The sequence below is a fragment of the Cydia amplana genome, chromosome Z (genome assembly GCF_948474715.1).
Source record: "Cydia amplana chromosome Z, ilCydAmpl1.1, whole genome shotgun sequence".
In the NCBI taxonomy this organism is placed as follows: Eukaryota; Metazoa; Arthropoda; class Insecta; order Lepidoptera; family Tortricidae; genus Cydia; species Cydia amplana.
The window spans coordinates 3,860,957-3,881,145 of record NC_086096.1 but is presented as its reverse complement, the minus strand read 5'-3'; the positions used below and the strand labels follow the sequence as shown (position 1 = coordinate 3,881,145).

At 38.2% G+C, this 20,189-nt stretch overlaps 1 protein-coding gene across 2 annotated transcripts in view; it reads left to right on the top strand.

Moving 5' to 3' along the window:
* Positions 1 to 5,279: 5,279 nt before the first annotated feature.
* Positions 5,280 to 20,189, top strand: part of LOC134660909 (beta-alanyl-dopamine/carcinine hydrolase) — a 55,978-nt gene continuing 41,068 nt past the window's right edge. The window contains exon 1 of one of the 2 annotated variants that reach the window (XM_063516784.1): positions 5,280 to 5,316. In XM_063516784.1, coding sequence (XP_063372854.1) covers positions 5,307 to 5,316 — 10 coding nt within the window. In that variant the 5' untranslated portion in view covers positions 5,280 to 5,306. Of the gene's footprint in view, positions 5,317 to 18,042; positions 18,098 to 20,189 lie in introns of those variants that run through there. The other variant, XM_063516782.1, reaches the window with a different exon arrangement.

The window sequence follows — 20,189 nt, the reverse complement described above, 5'->3', positions numbered from 1 at the left end:
AAACAATACACTCCTTTTTTGGGGCAGTCGTGTAAAAAAACAATACACTCCTTTTTAGGGTTCGGTACCCAAAGGGTAAAAACGGGACCCTATTACTAAGACTCCGCTGTCCGTCCGTCCGTCCGTCCGTCCGTCTGTCACCAGGCTGTATCTCACGAACCGTGATAGCTAGACAGTTGAAATTTTCACAGATGATGTATTTCTGTTGCCGCTATAACAACAAATACTAAAAACAGAATAAAATAAAGATTTAAGTAGGGCTCCCATACAACAAACGTGATTTTTGACCGAAGTTAAGCAACGTCGGGCGGGGTCAGTACTTGGATGGGTCACCGTTTTTTTGCTTGTTTTGCTCTATTTTTTGTTGATGGTGCGGAACCCTCCGTGCGCGAGTCCGACTCGCACTTGGCCGGTTTTTTTTTGGGGCAGTCGTGTAAATAAAAAAATAAATAATAAATATGCAAGAATTGCTCGTTTAAAGGTATTAGATATAGATAGATTAGATAGATAGATATCTATTATAACTTCGTAAAGTCATCGTTAGGTCTTAAGAGTCACGCGATTATGGGTATTTTCACTTAAAGGTGTATCATTTACTTTTATCGAAAATCCATAAACTTTTGGGTTATTTCTACTCAGAATCATGAGGACTATCGATTTAAAAAGAAAAAAATGTGTCCCAAAAAAGGTAGTTTTGCAACGCATTTTCACATACATTTTGTATGGACCGTTACAAAACTGACACCCAAAATTTGTATGAAAAACTGGGGACACTTTTTTGTTTTATCTCATTCAATAGTCCTGATTCTGAGTCTAAATTACCCAAAAATTGATGGTTTTTCGAAAAAAAGTAAATCATAACATTTTTTCGAAAAACCCCCTTATATGGGAGTGGCTTTCACGAGAGAAGAAAGGTTCCTTTAACGCATTCACTACCAGGGGGCGTGCCCTAGGAACAAACTTGTATGACGGTGGACGCAATGTGCGTCGGGGGCAGTGAATGTGTTAAGAGTCGCACTAACCCGCCGCCAAAAAGCCACTCTCATACATTCGAAGTTACGTTCTCATTTTAAAACGACATGCTTAAATTACACGTGTGACTCTTAAGACGCCACTAAGTGTATACCTACAATATAGGTGTACGGTGTACACCTACATGCCGAGAATTAAGAGCAGCAGCCGTCATTCCATTTTCCAGGAGGTTTTACTTAAAAACCCCTCCTGTAGGACAAGCTCCCATTTCTAGAACTGTATTTCTATATAAAATAAGCAGAGGGGCTACCGCGAAAACCGATTTCGCAAATTGCGGGCATTTTTCTCTGTCACTCTAATTACGCATTCATTGGAGTAAAAGAGAAAGATCCCCGTAATTTGCAAAATTCGGTTTTCGCGATAGCTCCGCAGGAATGCATCCCACCCAACTCGCTAATGAACTTCTCAAAACTCATGTACCTACAAAAAATATATTATTTGATATTTATCAACTAAAGCTCAGTCATAGAGAAATATAGTAAGAATAGAGTGCTCACTCCATACATCAGTTTTGGTCCCAAAAATACTATTATTTTCGTAGTCGACATCTAGCATCGAATAGCGGAATTATCAGTACCGCTACTTTACAATAGATGTTGCACCGACCCGAAAAGTCTAATGCTGAACAACTTGTGACATTAGTCCTCTCTGTTTGTTGTTCCTCTCGGCTTTTGATTATGCCGCGTCTTTTAAGCTCTCGTTCTCGTATGTAGATTGTAGGTGTATGTAAACAGGTACACCATAAGTATCTAAAGTTATAATATCGTGTTTTATTGCCGTCTCGTTTGCCACGTTACCCTTGTGCCTTACTCTATGTGCGTCGTAGTCGAACTAACCTATTAGCTCACTACCTACCCTTTGCCTCGCCTGGCTCGCCTATACAACAAGCATGCTAACAATATCCCTCATTGGATGTGTTTCACGACAGTGAAGCCTTATTTAAAACCAAATTATTATCTGTTGGCAACCTCAGCTAGCTCGTCTAACTCACCTTAATTTTAGTTACGTTGTGTGGAAAATTTATTGTTAATATTAAGTTGTTAATTAGTATTTTATAGGTACTTATTCTAAATTATTGTAATTTATACTTAGTCTTTTTCTGAGTGTTAACTTACAGTTTAAATTAAATATTATAATACTGAATGCTTGCTGTGATTGCCTTTAAGTGGGGGATCAATAATAAATGTGCCCTCTTAGTACTTATACTTAGTATGTAAATTGTATCTTCTGTTGGTGATCCTAATAAACAAATAAATAAACAAATTATTAAACTAGCGACCCGCCCCCGCTTCGCACGGGTTAACAAATTATACATAAACTTTCTTCTTGAATCACCTTATCTATTAAATAATTAAAAAATTAAAAATAAACAAAATTAAAATAACTTAATATAATAACTTTTTTTAAAAAAGGGAACCGCCTTCAAAAAACCAACCCACTGAAAAGTACAAAATATTTTTTATATGGCACCCTTTTACGTGTCCAGTCCCTATCCCGTCGTAAAGCAAAATTTTGTCAAAAAGTAATGAATACCTAATAATAAGAAAATTAATAATCATCCGGGTAATTACTTAGTTTTTGAAGTCGGTGCCAAACCAAAAATTTTGAGAACCGATATTTTAGACAACGAAGAACGCTGCACTTACTTGCATTATAAAGACATACTTAGTTTACTCATTAATTTAGGTCTTGTAGGTACTACGTAACTACGTACTCGTATTTTTTTTCTGATTGGTAGTAAAGACTGTTTTTGTTGGTTTGGCACCGCCTTCAAAAACTAAGTAATTACCCGGATGATTATTAATTTTCTTATTATTAGGTATTCATTACTTTTTGACAAAATTTTGCTTTACGACGGGATAGGGACTGGACACGTAAAAGGGTGCCATATAAAAATTATTTTGAACTTTTCAGTGGGTTGGTTTTTTGAAGGCGGTTCCCTTTTTTAAAAAAAGTTATTATATTAAGTTATTTTAACTTTGTTTATTTTTAATTTTTTAATTATTATTTTTATTTTATTTTTTACTTTTTAGTGATAGGTAGGTACTTCATTTATTTTAGGTTTTGGGCTAAAATACTAGTTAGGCTCCCCATTTAGTTTTGGGCTAGTAACTATCTACTGTTGGTGATGACCTAACTCGATGATAATCGCGACAAAACATAATATGACGTTTTGGTGCTAAACGATTTGTACGTATATTGCTCCCACTCCCATTCCCAGTCCCAGTCCGAGTCCGTCTCCCACTCCCACTATTTTATCTAAATCGGTTTCAGCAACATAAATTTGTTAGTAGGTATACCGATAGCATCGCCACCTACCGGGTCCGATTGGTTTTTCAAACCATCCATGTACTGTACACTAAAACCTTCTCCAGAATGTAACAAATACTTTTCTGAAAACCGCATCAAAATCGGTTCAGCCAAACGCGAGATAATCACGAACAAACATACACACATACATACGTACATACATAAATACGGGTCAAACTGAGAACGTCCTTTTTTTAAAGGCAGTTAGAAAAAAGTTCATCGACCCACCTAGTGGAACTCTGCAACATAGGCACACGACGACAAGTCGGTTAACCAAAACAAAGTGTGCCTATGTTGCACCAAACCTAAGTTCCACTAGGTACAGCAAGGGTTCAGCATCAGCTCTATCTTGGGTACTGCTCTCCCAAGTGCTCATCAAGATGTGACAGATGACCAAAGTAGCGTGGGCCTATGTTGCACCAAACCTGAGTTCCACTAGGTACAGCAAGGGTTCAGCATCAGCTCTATCTTGGGTACTGCTCTCCCAAGTGCTCATCAAGATGTGACAGATGGCCAAAATAGCGTTGGCCTATGTTGCACCAAACCTGAGTTCCACTAGGTACAGCCAGGGTTCAGCATCAGCTCTATCTTGGGTACTGCTCTCCCAAGTGCTGACTATGATGTAATGGATGACCAAAATAGCGTGGGCCTATGTTGCACCAAATCTGAGTTCAACTAGGTACATCCCGAGTTCCACTAGGTACATCCAGGGTTCAGCATCAGCTCTATCTTGGGTACTGCTCTCCCAAGTGCTCATCAAGGTGTGTCGGATGACCAAAACAGCGTAAGCCTATGTTGCACCAAACCTGAGTTCCACTAGGTACAGCCAGGGTTCGGCATCAGCTCAGATCTATGTATACTAAAACCTTCTCCGGAATGTAAGAAACACTTTTCTGAAAACCGCATCAAAATCGGTTTAGCCAAACGCGAGATAATCGCGAACAAATATACATACATACATACATACATACGGGTCAAACTGAGAACCTCCTTTTTTTTTTTTTTTGAAGGCGGTTAAAAAAACCGCATCAAAATCCGTTTCGTGGTTTTAAAGATCTAAGCATACATAGGCAGTAGCGTAGCGTGAACTAATCTAGCCGTGGGCGAAATCGCATCTGCGAGGCCCTTTTCTTTCACTGTGTCCGAAGAGGCCTCGCGCGAGGCCCCTCTTGGGGCGCGAGGCCGTGGGCGACGGCCCACTTTGCCCACGCCTAGCTACGCCACTGTTAACATAGGGACAGACAAATAGCGGGAACTACGGAAAGTGACCATGTAGTGATACTATTTTGTTAATGGGTTCAGCATTTAACCGAACTTCTTTATATTTATTTCTTTTAATTTGTTGATTAATCATATTTGTGTGGATGACCTTTCCTAATGAAATAATGTTAAGCCTGATTCTAAAACCAGTTTTGATAAGGGTATCATTATGCCAATATTGTTCTGACGGAGCGAGTTAATAGGAAAAAAAAAAAACGCCCGTCAAACAAGAAGTTAGCTAGAGGTAGGTATATATATACACTTCATTTAAAAAACCGGCCAAGTGCGAGTCGGACTCGCTTACGAAGGGTTCCTTACCTGTCTAGCTATTTTAACTGTCTAGCTATCATGGTTCATTGTCGTACGGAACCCTAAAAGCAAAAAAAGCGACAAAAAGCATGTCGGGCCATGCTCTGCAGTACCACAAAACAAGGCGCGCTCTTTCTTTTTTACATGCTCAGTACCTACCCTATACTTCACACAAATGATGATTCTATTGACTCAGCTGTTAATAGTTCTACTCAATACCATATATGCTATCACTGTCCCGCTAAAGCTTATTACATAACCCGCAAGGTCTCAAATCGTATGGCAGTCGAAGTAAAAAGATTATGTCTCGTAAATAGATAAGGCTAATGCAATTATACGTTACATTGGTTTCCTGACGTTCGAGACAGTTTCACGCGGATCTTTTGACGGACAACATGGCGACTGGTGAGTGTTTTGTTTTTATATTACGTCATTAGGCTGTAAAGTATAGGTTTCCTTACGCCGTGTCGCAAAATCTGGCCTAAAATCGCGAACACCTAAGTTCGCAAATTGCGGGCATCTTTCTCTGTTGCTCTAATTACGCCTTAATTGTAGTAAAAGAGTAAGATGCCCTCAACTTCGGTGTTTGCGGGAGGCTGTTATCAAAGGTAAAGCCATAGTCTAATAAAACATGGTCTTCTCTTCCCAGAGTGACACAAGCCTACGTCACAATAACATTGCCACTTTATATAGCGCTATCGCATATTATCATATAGCGCTGTCGCATGATGACGTAGGCTTGTGTCAGTCATGTGACCACGAAAAGACGGGAAGAGAGTACCAGGCGGAGTATATTATTATCAGGTGGGGCGCGACCAGCGGGGCGTGCAGCGTGGCGTACAGGTTCCAACAGATTTATATGGAGTACACCGAGGCCACTCGCATAATATATTCATGCAGCACTCCCCGCTGATCACCTGGCTCGAGTGTACACTGCACGCATCTCTTTTATTCACCCGGAATTTACTTACGTGTACATTTTATCGAGTAAAATGTCCGAAATACGCCTTTTTATCCACAACAACAAACATTGCTAAGCGAAATACACATAAAACTTGTGCGTTATCTGAGTGAGAATAAACATTGTAAACGAGAGCAGTATTACAAGGTAACATTTATTATCTAAATGGATCTTCGTCATATTCAATTAAAAAAACAACGGGTTGCACTCCGGGAGTGCCGACAAAAGTGAAAACTCAATGACTAGTCCAAAATGTCTGCAGCACTATGTATAATTGACCCATCTTCCTATCTATTGAAAAACTTTAGTTCCGAAATTGCTGGTCAGTGAGCTTGTTTAAAATTCGAAATTCAAATTTGTAGCGTTCATTGTTTAAAATTTGAATAGAAATTGTAATGTTACCTTGCAGACCTCGCATCTAAATATATTTGGTCATGATATTTTGAGTTTTATTCACCAGTACTAGAGTTCGTTTTTATTAGCGATTTCATCAAGATGTAGCTCTATTGAATTATGTCATTGAGTTTTTCTTCATTGATTTAAATGCCATCTAAACCTTACGGTCACGTGATCGCCTTACGCTGTCTCGAGTTTATCATTTTTTCCCCACCTCAAAAAGTGCCCAGCGCCGCTAAAGAAGTTTTCACTTCAAAAACAACAGGTATTAGCCTCCTAAGGCCCAACGAAAAATTGAGTATGTAGTCAGTAGTGTCAGTACGGCCCGTAGTCCTACCAGTAGTACTATTGTTTTATACTCATTCAGACCCAAGTACTTAAAAGACTTTTTTTAATGTTATTGTACTTATACAGCACCTTGTACAGCACTTTGATTTTTTTTACGAACTTGTTAAAGGGCTCACAGACAAAACAATACAAGTTAACATTATTCCTAAGTTATACTAACAATTATGGATGCAAATCTGAAATAAATATTTTCAATTTCAATTTCAATTTCAAAACAGTCCTCTAAAAGTTCGTACACGCCAATTTCGATAAGCGCAAAATTTGAAAACAAAATGATGGGTTTTCTATTAAGTCCTACTGGTAGGACCGTGGTATGCTATGACTACACAATAAATTGTTATATAGGAGCTGGGTCTGAATAAGAAAGTTAATAAGTAGTATGTGTAGGACCTTGGGCCTTAGGAGGTTAGGTTAAATAACCCTAAAAACCGGCATAGCGCATTTTGCGGTTATAATACATATAACCAAAGTAAGCCCAACTGAGAAAGCAACATACTAGAAGGTAGGGTCCTATAGAAGTGGTATACGCGTGCCTCCGTGAGGGACAAAACATACGCAATGCGACACTATGATTGGTCAAATTTATTTGTTGCCCACCATAATCCATACTAATTTATGGTGAGGAGCAAACAAAAAGTGAGAATGTGACAAGGACAAACAATAATAGCGCTTTCGCTGTTACTCCTATTGAAAGATACATAAGACTATCCCGTTCGGCCATTTTCCCCCACCCCTCATGCCTGGTCCAGTTAAAATACTAGGTTCATGGAAAGCAACCTTACAGAAAACCGCAGCCAAATAACAGTAGACCCAGTGTTGTGTTCTTCCCAGTGGGTAAGGTTGCCAGAGCTGAGCTGTGTGATCAGATCACTAAACACACACTGATATATGTTAACAGGGGCCCATTTCTCGAACGGTATTAGACTAATATTATTAGCCCACGAACTGTCAAATCGTATGAGTTACCATGGCAACACACTAATAATATTAGACTAATACCGTTCGAGAAATGGGCCCCAGGTCCCGGTATCACGAAGGCTGGCTACACTTATCCCGCAGTTACACTTTCCTGTATGTGACCTTAAAGGTGTCACTGTCACTCTTACAAGTCATTTTAGCCCCTATACTTTCACCATCTGACAGCAAACTGTGTTAAAAATAATTTTTAAGAAAAAAAAACCGACTTCTATGCGGCCCGGTGAAAGATTATTGTAGATGGTGCGCTATGTAGAAAAGGAAGCATTTCGTTTCTGTAAGGCTCGCAGTTCTAACCTAACCTAACCCACTTTTGTTCGGTTCTGTGAGGATAGCAGTTCAAACCTAACCTAACCCACTTAACGGCGCATGCGGTGCGGTGTACGGGGGTTTGAGCGGGAGGGGTTTGGCCTCATCATACTTTATACCTACATTTTATGGTAGGTAATCATAGTGGTTTATTTAGTTTAGTTATCATAGTGGTTTTCTGGGTCAAGGTCCGGGTCTGTGTCCGAGTCCGGGTCCGAGTCCGGGTCTAGTCCAGGTCCGAGTCCGAGTCCAGGTCCGGGTCCGGGTCCGAACCGGATCCGGGTACGAGTCCGGATCTGGATCCGAATCCGGGTCCCAGTCCAAGTCAAAGTCGAAATTCGAAATCACCAAACATGTAACTATGCGTCGTTGAAGAGTTCTGTTCTGATCATCATCAGCAGTTCCAGTTCATCAAATGCGACAGTTTTTAATGTTAATGCTTTATTTTATGATGAAAATACAGAAAATTCTATACGTGTGCCTTTAAGATTTGAGGAGTTCCCTCGATTTCTCATGGATCCCATGTTCAGAACTTGAGCTTGACATAAATATGGCTTAAAAACCTAACTTGCTTAACAAACATAACGAAAAGAAAAAATCGCCAAACGCGAGCTATGCGTCGTTAAAGAATTTCGTTCTGGTCATCATCAGTAGTTACACTTCCTCAAATGTTACTTTTTAAATGTATATGCTTGATTTGTTGATTAAAACACAACAATCACTATATGTATGCCTTTAAGATTTGAGGAGTTCCCTCGATTCCTTATGGATCTCATCATCAGAACTCGAGCTTGACAGAAATGTGGCTTAAAAACTAAACTTGCTTAACAAACATAACGAAGAGGACAAATCGCCCAAACGTGAACTATGGGTCGTTGAAGAGTTCTGTTCTGATATCATGAGCAGTTCCACTTCATCAAATGCGACAGTTTTTAATAAAAATGCTTGATTTTCTGATGAAAATACAAAAATCTCTATACGCACGCCTTTAAGATTTGAGGAGTTCCCTCGATTCCTCATGGATCCCATCATCAGAACTCGAGCTTGACAAAAATGTGACTTAAAAACTTAACTTGCTTAACAAACATAACGAAGAGGACAAATCGCCAAACGTGAACTATGCGTCGTTGAAGAGTTCTGTTCTGATCATCATCAGCAGTTCCACTTCATCAAATGTCACGTTTCTGAATGTATATGCTTGATTTGTTGATAAAAACACAAAAATCACTATATGTATGCCTTTAAGATTTGAGGAGTTCCCTCGATTCCTCATGGATCCCATCATCAGAACTGGGTTTTGACAAAAACGGGACCAATCTGTATGCATATACATACAATCAAAAAAAGAATTTTCAAAATCGGTCCAGTAATGACGGAGATATGGAGTAACAAACATAAAAAATAATAAAAAATAAATAAAAAAAATTAAAAAAAAAGCGGCCAAGTGCGAGTCGGACTCGCCCATGAAGGGTTCCGTATTTAGGCGATTTATGACGTATTAAAAAAAAACTACTTGCTAGATCTCGTTCAAACCAATTTTCGGTGGAAGTTTACATGGTAATGTACATCATATATTTTTTTTTGTTTTATTATTCTCTTATTTTAGAAGTTACAGGGGGGGGGACACACATTTTACCACTTTGGAAGTGTCTCTCGCGCAAACTATTCAGTTTAGAAAAAAATGATATTAGAAACCTCAATATCATTTTTGAAGACCTATCCATAGATACCCCACACGTATGGGTTTGATGAAAAAAAAATTTTTGAGTTTCAGTTCGAAGTATGGGGAACCCCAAAAAATTATTGTTTTTTTTCTATTTTTGTGTGAAAATCTTAATGCGGTTCACAGAATACATCTACTTACCAAGTTTCAACAGTATAGTTCTTATAGTTTCGGAGAAAAGTGGCTGTGACATACGGACGGACAGACAGACGGACAGACAGACAGACAGACATGACGAATCTATAAGGGTTCCGTTTTTTGCCATTTGGCTACGGAACCCTAAAAACATACAACCGAATTGATAACCTTCTCCTTTTAGATTTGGAAGTCGGTTAAAAAGACACACTACCTTTATTTTTACCAAAAGCTAGCAGATTAGGAATAACTTAAACCCATTAGCTAATGTTGGCTTAGTTTAATCCACTTGGCCTATTAAAGAGGCCTATTTAGTACCTATAGTCCGTCAACCAAATCTTGTCAGTAGCAATGTAAAGCAAACTAAAGTAGGGCACACTCAAAGAGCAGTATTGCGCTAAGAAAAGCAGCAATGTACATCGAACCAACAGATTTTTTTTTCCGCTGAGCGCGCCCTGCGTACGTCAATTCAAATTGTCACTCGCGGTTTATTGAAAAAAATTGAAACATGGACGGACAATTTAAAAGCGATGTTAAAACAATGTTAATCAAAATGATGAACAAATTTGAAGATATCAAAAACAACTGCTTATATTCTCTTTGTTCCCTATCTATGTCTTCTAAGTTTACTAAAATAAAATCATATCAAAATGCAGATAATTAGATAGTGCATATATTTGTTATTTACAATATAATATGCCACTTGTTAATGTAAATTAGTGTACTGTTCTGGATGAATATGACATACCTGTGTAATTTTTTTGATTGGTATATATTGTACAATATACATATTAAAAATAAAACAACTGATATTTGGGTGTTTATTTAATTTAAAGGTAAATAAGATAAGGGTCACTTTTCGACTTGGTTGCGTTGTACACGGACATAAACCGCCATAGGTAAGTATTGTCTGAAAAGATACTACCTACTACGAACGCCTTATATTGGGCAAGATTTAATCCTGCAACAAACATGTATGGATTAGGTAGATATTGTGAAAGAACGGCGATATAATCAAGGCTCTTAATACTGTTTAAAAGGTTTACCTTTGTAAATAGTCACAACTGATTGCTGAAAATATTAGACATGTGGGCCTATGGACGGTTTCCAGGACACAATTTATGGTCTTGTTGGATAGATTTAGGCATACGTTTTAATTTTATTTATGCCTTTTAACCCTAAAACAAAAAAACTGAACATAATCTTAAAAGTTCGAAAGAGTTCTTCCAATACTTGTCATAACCTCAATTTTTAGTAATGTTTACCATCAACGCCAACGAGCATGATTGTACATTGTAGGCCCCTTAGCTTTGCTTATTCTTATTTAATGTATTGGTATTTAATGGTGACAGCAGAAATATCTCTTGAAACAGAAACGATTCAGGATGAAAACCAAATGAAAACAAATAAGGTGACGGCTGTCGTTCACGATCCACATTCCACAGATAAAACACAGATGACACGCGTTTTGGAATTATTTGAACACAGTGTTGCTAACCCGCGATTTTTCAAATTTGCCGCCTTTTACTACTGACAAGATTTGGTTGACGGACTTTATTTTAGGTGGAAAGTGGAATAAATTCGGGCCGAAATCGGGTTTGACCGGTAAAATACATGACGTCACGCAGCTTTAGAGAAGGGGTCTAACCTTCGATTAAGAGGAAAACCCACCTCACCCCGTAGTGCCTCGTATTTGGGATGAGAGGGCTTTTCATACAAAGGTGATTTTGGAAGAATGTTGGATCGATTTTTTTTTATTATGTGTATTACTATAGCTCCATTTTAAATTGGAATACATTATTTTTGTAGCAGTAGCCTTAAAATCCCTTCTCACCCCCCTCTCAAACCTTCTCTCCCCATTCATAACCCACCTCTCCCCGCGAAACCTACTCACCCCATTTTACGGTATGTAAATATTTTTCTTAGCGAACTTCCTCTTGCCTAATGGATGGGCCATTGCATTTCTCAATGCAATTAAATATGTCATTGTCTCCTGGATTGAGTAAGAGTTTTTCCCCTGAACAACCTCCAAGTATGGTGATATTTCTATTGTAGGTATAATATGACGACTAACTGGTGAGTTAGTCTTTAGGTAGCCATCATTCTGACAGGTAGAATTTCCCCGCTATGCCGTTTTCCTCGGCATTATGGCAATTAGTACTGTCTTTTATTACTATACTCAGTGCTGTGGCGCTTCGGAGCTTTGTTCTAGCCAGTCCTGATGGTAAGTCTATATCTTTCCGCTTTTCAGTGGTGATTGTACACTGTTGTGACACTGAACAAACAAAACGCACTATCAGCAGGCGTGTCTCACTCCGCGATTTCGTCGCTTTGCTACAGGTAGCTAAAAGTACATCCGTTCGGCCCCAATTTTGGGGAAAGCCATAAGCCGCGCGGGACGCTGTCGCCACCTAGCGGCCATATCGTGCTGATCGTAACAGACGCGTTTTGTTAGAGTGAGTCTTCTGTACTTAGTACTATTATTTATTCTGTGCTATCAGTCAATATACTATTTTGTAATCATAAGCATTTCTTCCCACTAGACACTAGATGACTAGTACATGGCACTTTAGGGGAAGAAATGGTAAATGCTAAGAACATGTGTCTAGTGACTAGATACACATATTCTCAATATACTCGTAGGTGCATCAATCACAGTTCGAATCGAACTAGGCCCAAAATACAGTCAGCAGCTATAAGTTGCTAAGCGGGCGAGGCGTTCAAAATGATCTTGACGCGGCTTTATTGTTAAGAGAATAAGAGCGCGTCAAGGTAATTTTGAACACCTCGCCCGCTTAGCAACTTCTGCTGCTGACTGCGCAGTCGCATAATACCCTAAAGTTTAATTTCATAATATGTATAATGCATTATTCCCAATACACTATAGTCCCAAAATACCTTAGTGTATTTACACATTACACGTACCTAGGTGACTGGTTAGATCATTATCCCAAAATCATAATTTACCTGTAGCATAATTTCTATTCGCATTTTTTCCTATTCTTAATTTACACCAGACGCATTAATTCCTAGGTTACATTTTTCTCATAATTAATACTTTCCAAATCGTTTTATTCGCATTCTTTTTATTTCTTAGGCGATAATATTACCATGGTCCCACCGCACTGTTTCTTTACAAAAAAATATTTAGTTTACAACTTAGCTTGACGGAGCCCCGCTTTGCGGGGCTCCTATTTCTGGGCGGTTTGCCCTTCGGGCATCTGAAGCTACCTAACGAACCTAACCTACCTACACTTTTTTCCCCAAAGTGTAATGTTTTCATGAACGTCACACTAAATTAATAGGTTAGGTAGGTTAGGTTCGTTAGGTAGCTTCAGATACTCGAAGGGCAAACCGCCCAGAAATAGGAGCCCCGCGAAGTGGGGCTCCGTCTAGCTAAGTTGTGAACTAAATGTTTTTTGAAAAGAAAGTGGGGTGGGGTGATCGATTTTTTGATTATAGAATAAACGGCGTAAGAAATATTTGTGAGTGGCTAAATTTAGACAATTTTTGCCATTAGACAATTGTCTAATGGAAAAATATGCGAATGGAAAAATCATGTTAGGAATTAATGCGTTTGGTGTAAATTAAGAACAGGAAAAAATGTCAATAGAAATTACTTATGCTACAGGTAAATTATGATTTTGGGAAAATGATCTAACCAGTCAAATTGTCTAATGGGAAAATATGCGAATGGAAAAATCATGTTAGGAATTAATGCGTTTCGTGTAAATTAAGAATAGAAAAAAGCGGCCAAGTGCGAGTCGGACTCGCCCATGAAGGGTTCCGTATTTAGGCGATTTATGACGTATTAAAAAAAACTACTTGCTAGATCTCGTTCAAACCAATTTTCGGTGGAAGTTTACATGGTAATGTACATCATATATTTTTTTTAGTTTTATCATTCTCTTATTTTAGAAGTTACAGGGGGGGGGACACACATTTTACCACTTTGGAAGTGTCTCTCGCGCAAACTATTCAGTTTAGATAAAAATGATATTAGAAACCTCAATATCATTTTTGAAGACCTATCCATAGATACCCCACACGTATGGGTTTGATGAAAAAAAATTTTTTGAGTTTCAGTTCGAAGTATGGGGAACCCCAAAAATTTATTGTTTTTTTCTATTTTTGTGTGAAAATCTTAATGCGGTTCACAGAATACATCTACTTACCAAGTTTCAACAGTATAGTTCTTATAGTTTCGGAGAAAAGTGGCTGTGACATACGGACGGACAGACAGACGGACAGACGGACAGACGGACAGACGGACAGACAGACAGACAGACAGACATGACGAATCTATAAGGGTTCCGTTTTTTGCCATTTGGCTACGGAACCCTAAAAATGCGAATAGAAATTATGCTACAGGTAAATTATGATTTTGGGAAAATGATTTAACCAGTCACCTAGGTACGTATATTAATGTTTATCAATAGACATTTTAGTTCATTGATGGAAAAAACATAAACACATCGAGTTTAGGCTCACATTTCTATACTCATTAGAAAGATCTTGAGAAGTAATTTATAGACAATTCAAATAAGAAGTAATTAGTAAGTAGGTACAGCAATAAAAGAGTGTCACAATGTCTCCAAAAAATTCACGAAATTACTTGTTCTTCATTTAAATTTTCAATCAATAAATATGTATATACCTATTATTGATTATTCTTACTGTTCGTGTCTAGCCCGCATCATAAACACAAGGTTCTGATCCTAAAAGGACATGGAAAAAAGTATATACTCCATAAATTCTGCATTTACGCGAATGCAGCAAAGATTGACCTTATAACCCAATATGGATTATTTGTGACGTTCCACGGGCAAAGGTACCGCCATAAGGTACCTTTATTTGTGGAACGTCACATTTTACTATTTACAAACACTTCGTTATCGCCTGTGAGCTATTCTATTTTAAACTAGCGACCAGCCCCGGCTTCGTACGGGTTAACAAATTATACATAAACCTTTCTCGTGAATCACTCTATCTATTAAAAAAACCGCATCAAAATCCATTGCGTAGTTTTAAAGATCTAAGCATACCTACATACTTACATAGGGACAGACAGCGGGAAGCGACTTTGATTTATACTATGTAGTGATTTACCTCTGGATTGATACCTTATTTATCCTTTATTCATAAAAGTTTACAAGCCTCAATAAGTTAATTGTTGTTTTATTCTATAAAACCAATAGCACTTTATACTTTAACAATACTTAGGTACGCTACTGGCCATTGCAATACTTACAAGGCATCTTGGTTACTGTTTCAGACCCCCTAATACATTCGATAGCGTTTGCGTTTATATTATGTCTTTTTAGGGTTCCGTAGCCAAATGGCAAAAAACGGAACCCTTATAGATTCGTCATGTCTGTCTGTCTGTCTGTCCGTCTGTCCGTCTGTCCGTCTGTCTGTCCGTCCGTATGTCACAGCCACTTTTCTCCGAAACTATAAGAACTATACTGTTGAAACTTGGTAAGTAGATGTATTATGTGAACCGCATTAAGATTTTCACACAAAAATAGAAAAAAAACAATAAATTTTTGGGGTTCCCCATACTTCGAACTGAAACTCAAAAATTTTTTTTTCATCAAACCCATACGTGTGGGGTATCTATGGATAGGTCTTCAAAAATGATATTGAGGTTTCTAATATCATTTTTTTCTAAACTGAATAGTTTGCGCGAGAGACACTTCCAAAGTGGTAAAATGTGTGTCCCCCCCCCTGTAACTTCTAAAATAAGAGAATGATAAAACTAAAAAAAATATATGATGTACATTACCATGTAAACTTCCACCGAAAATTGGTTTGAACGAGATCTAGTAAGTAGTTTTTTTTATACGTCATAAATCGCCTAAATACGGAACCCTTCATGGGCGAGTCCGACTCGCACTTGGCCGCTTTTTTTGTATAGGATTTAGAACAGCTCACCAAGCGTTTTGGAAACATAATCCCATACAAAATGACAACGCAAACGCGTACGTCACGTACGGTACTGTAGAAATTTCTTCTAGTTTACTTATTTGACATTTGCCATTCTCAAAATTATCCCGCTCTCGATGTTACCCCAACGCTACGTCTGGTCAACCGGGATAAATGCGTCACTTGAGGTAAATGCGGCTTTTAAAGATTTACTTATTCTACTAAACCATTACCACCAGTTACCATTACCATCAGTTTGTCACTGACATAAACGCCGTTGAGAACGTAATTTACTTTCTATACATCCCGTTTGCACGAATATGCGAGTGCGAGCGAGATGTATAGAAAGTAAATTACGTTCTCGACGGCGTTTATGTCAGTGACAAACTGATGGTAACCGTACTGTTCGAAGTGTGGTCTCTGAACTTTTAATGCAGACGGCTATAATATGTTACGTTTCGTAACTCAATAGACGCATTTACAACAAGAGACGCATTTATCACGGTTGACCTTACTGCTACATATACTTGTTCAAGTAGATCTTGTCAGTAGAAAAAAGCGGCAAATTTGAAAACTTTAGGCGCGGAGGGGTATCGTTCCATAGAAAATTTGAATTTTGCGTCTTTTTTTACTGACAAGATTTGCTTGACCAGCTATAGTATAATGTACCAACAATAACTACTTTGGTCTCGTTCGAAAACAATGACACATTTGCTAGAAATATACCAAATCAATTAATCACGGAATAATTGGAAATGCAATAAATTTTGAATTATAATAGTGATAATTAAATAATGACAAATGCGTTGAGAGTTTACATAAAAGTCACGGACGAATCTTCATTTTTTTGCGTTTTTATTTATTTATGAAACACAGAATGTATCGTAATCTAACTCAGGGTTTCCCAAACTTTTTAACCTATGGTACCCCTAGAGCCCTAGACAATATCCCAGATTAATTTGACTTGACGAAAAAAAAAATTTATGCATTTCATTATGCCACAATAACCTGTATTATTCTAGTTTTTGTGTAAAGTCCTGAAAGTGCGGGTTTACGATAGTAAGACTTAAATTTAAATTAATTAATATAACTTTCTCATGCACTCTTTAAGTACAGCTCTACAGCTGCCTCTCGCTCTTGCAAGATAGCAATACGTTGATCACTATAATAATAATGAGCAGGTAAGTACTATCCTAGACTTGGCTCACGAGATAACCGCCATGTGGGATGTTGATTCGACGATCATTGTCCCGATAGTCGTTTCAGTGAACGGTCTAATAGCCAAGAGTCTCGACCAACATCTTGAGAGACTCTCGCTAGGTGGTTGGATCAAGGGCCAGATGCAGAAGGCGGTAATCTTGGACACGGCGCGGATAGTCCGCCGGTTCCTCTCTCTGCCGCCCTGACCACCGGTAGCTTGGGCCGTGCCCCGCTGTGCTGGCGGCACCCTAGGTTAGGTTTTTTATAATGTGTTTATATGTATTTTTTATTGTTTTGTGTTTTTATACTTTACTTTTATATTCATATTATAAATAACCTAACGTAAGAGGAAAAATAAATAAAGATAATGAGTACTATAATAATAATTTATATGTTTTAGATATTAAAAGTGACGTTTCCTTGAAACTCGTTTCTATCTATTATTAGGTATACAATAAGACACAGACTAAAAACTAACAGTCCATATCGGTAGTGATACAGTCGAGTTCACAAATATCTTCACAAGCCAAGGTTCCAAAAATATATCTAGACGCCTTTAAGACACAGACAATAAGGTCTGGTGAATATATTTTTGAAACGTAGCGTAGGCTTGTCAAGAAGTTTGCGAACTCCACCATACATAGAGATTTGCTCGTAAAGAAGTGACGCTTTCCACATAGATTTTCGTACCTACGTTGACCCGTCTGGTATATACTAATTATAGGTATCGTGTGCCCGCTGTCCCATGTATGTTTCGCGGCATAATTATACCCGGGCCCGGGCAGAGCGCTTCTAATTCACAGTTAGCTCTCTCTGTTTCGATACGCGCGCGCTCTTCGTCGCAGTGATGAGTGAGTACTTATTACACTGCGTACTACGTAGGCGAACAACACGCGAACGCGAAGCGAACGATGCGGCGCGGGGTGAATCAATCCTTTGATACCTATAGAAGTGTCCTACGTGGGCGATCTCGTTGCGAACGCCGCGCGCCGTGGGCCCGCCGCGCCGCACGGCGCCTCTTCGCTTCGCGACTTGTTCGCTTACGTAAGACGCAGCGTTATAGTACTCAAGTACTTGCAACCCAGTGTAATCACTGTCCCATGCATGATGTGCGCGGCATATACCCGGGCCCGGGCAGAGCGCTTCTAATTCACAGGTAGCTCTCGTTGAAAGCATGTCTCTGTTGCGATACGCGCTCCTCGTCGCGGTGATGGGTAAGTCTTTTATACTGAAGTCTTTATTTCTCTCTGTATTTGTCTAGATGTGCAAATCATGGAAAGTTTCAAAATACTTAGTTGGAAAATTTCTCGGATAATTCTGGAAAATTTCATAGGAAATTAATGTTACGGAAAATTATGAACCCCATCCATACAAAAGTATGAAAAATTTCGAAGTCGCAGTTTCGGAAGGTTCCAAAGACATGTCAGTATCCAAGTACACGGTGATTCGGCTGTTTTGTCGATCACACTACTTTTGCTCGTTAAGTACCTACCTGGGCCCTTTTATTTAAAGTTGTCCCCTACACTTTTTTTTTTTCAAAATTGGGATTTTTTATGTTATTTCTACTCAGGATCATGAACTCTTTTGATCCTAACAGGAGAAAAAAAGTGTTCCATGATTTCCACGCATTTTTCGATCTTTCCATTCCGAAACCGCCATACAAAGTCTATGAATAAATGGTAACAGAATGGGAAAAATACCTTGGGACACTTTTTTTCTCCTATTAGGATAGAAAGAGCTCGTGATTCTGAGTAGGTAGAAATAACATATAAATTCACAAATTTAATAAAAAGTGTAGGGGACAACTTTAAATAATATGGCCTACGCAGAAAATGTATTAATTTTTTTTATTTAATTAAATCCGTAGCTTTATTTTACAAAATATCTTGTTTACCTTCATTGTTGTCATGAAAATTGAAAATATAATCTATACTTAAACAAAACCTTTTAGAATAAAATCAGCTTTTACCTATTACTTTGGGTAACATTTTTCAAGTTTTTTTCCTTAGTCTACGTTAGTTTAATTAAAATATCGATTTCGTGCTCCAGGGCAAATCCTCTAAACCTAATTTTGACGCATTGAAATAATTGCTCATGACATGACGACAATAAGGCTTAACATTTTGAAAACTGGTGACATCTGCGATCCGTCAAACTTTGCTGCTCCCGTCATCGTCATAGTAACACGTTTTAAGTACATAAGTATATTATATATAGGTATAATGAAAAATGTCAAAAAAGTTTTTGGCAAAAATTTCATTTTTGGTACAAGCTTTTATCGCTGATTGTACTTTTCTTACGACAGACAACTAATACTCATCGAGACAATTCTAAAAACCCCTAATACAATTAGGTTGCGTTGTTTCATCACAGAGTTCCTATGGCCACCTCCTGTCTCGATCATCAGATCAGCTCGATGGTACCATAATATTGCATTGTCACCCGACTTACATGTGTATGCAAAATTTCAGCTCTATCGGAAACCGGGAAGTGGATCAAATTTAACTTGCAAGATTCCATTACAAGTTAGTTACATACAGGTCGAGTTCCTATGGCCACCTCCTGTCTCCATCATCAGATCAGCTCGATGGTACCATAATATTGCATTGTCACCCGACTTACATGTGTGTGCAAAATTTCAGCTCAATCGGAAACTGGGAAGTGGATCAAATTTAACTTGCAAGATTCCATTACAAGTTAGTTACATACAGCCACAGGTCGACCTAATAAAAGCGTGTTAAAAAATAGGCAATATCGCGAGCCACAAACAAACCCAGATACTGGCCCTCTCGTGTCAATTGACACTCGTTCGTAAATTCTTACGCTCGGAAATTCTTAATATACATGGTTCAATCAATTAACTCAAGACTAATAACAGCTTCTTAACTACGCTTAAATACGTACACATTTTTTGCAATTCACTCATTAAATAACTTCAAATAGGTAGGTATTAAATTAATGTCTTGAAACGGTACCTCAGAGACGATAACCTCTAAAATACTCAAAAGGTCTCCCCTAACTGAACAACATTATCATTGTTATTTCACTATCCGTTTGATGTTTATCTTTTAAATACCCTAATTAACGTTTTTAGCTGAAGTTAAAAGTGAATTCGTATATTTTAAAGCACAAAAACGGACTTTACTTGTTTAATTTTCTTTATAGAAACAGCAAGTACCTATAAATATTAATTATACAATGCTTGGGGAGCTAACGGCTCTAACGATTTCGATGAAATTTGCTTTAGGTATGGGGCTTTTGGGGGCGAAAAATCAATCTAGCTAGGTTTATCTCTGGGAAAACGCG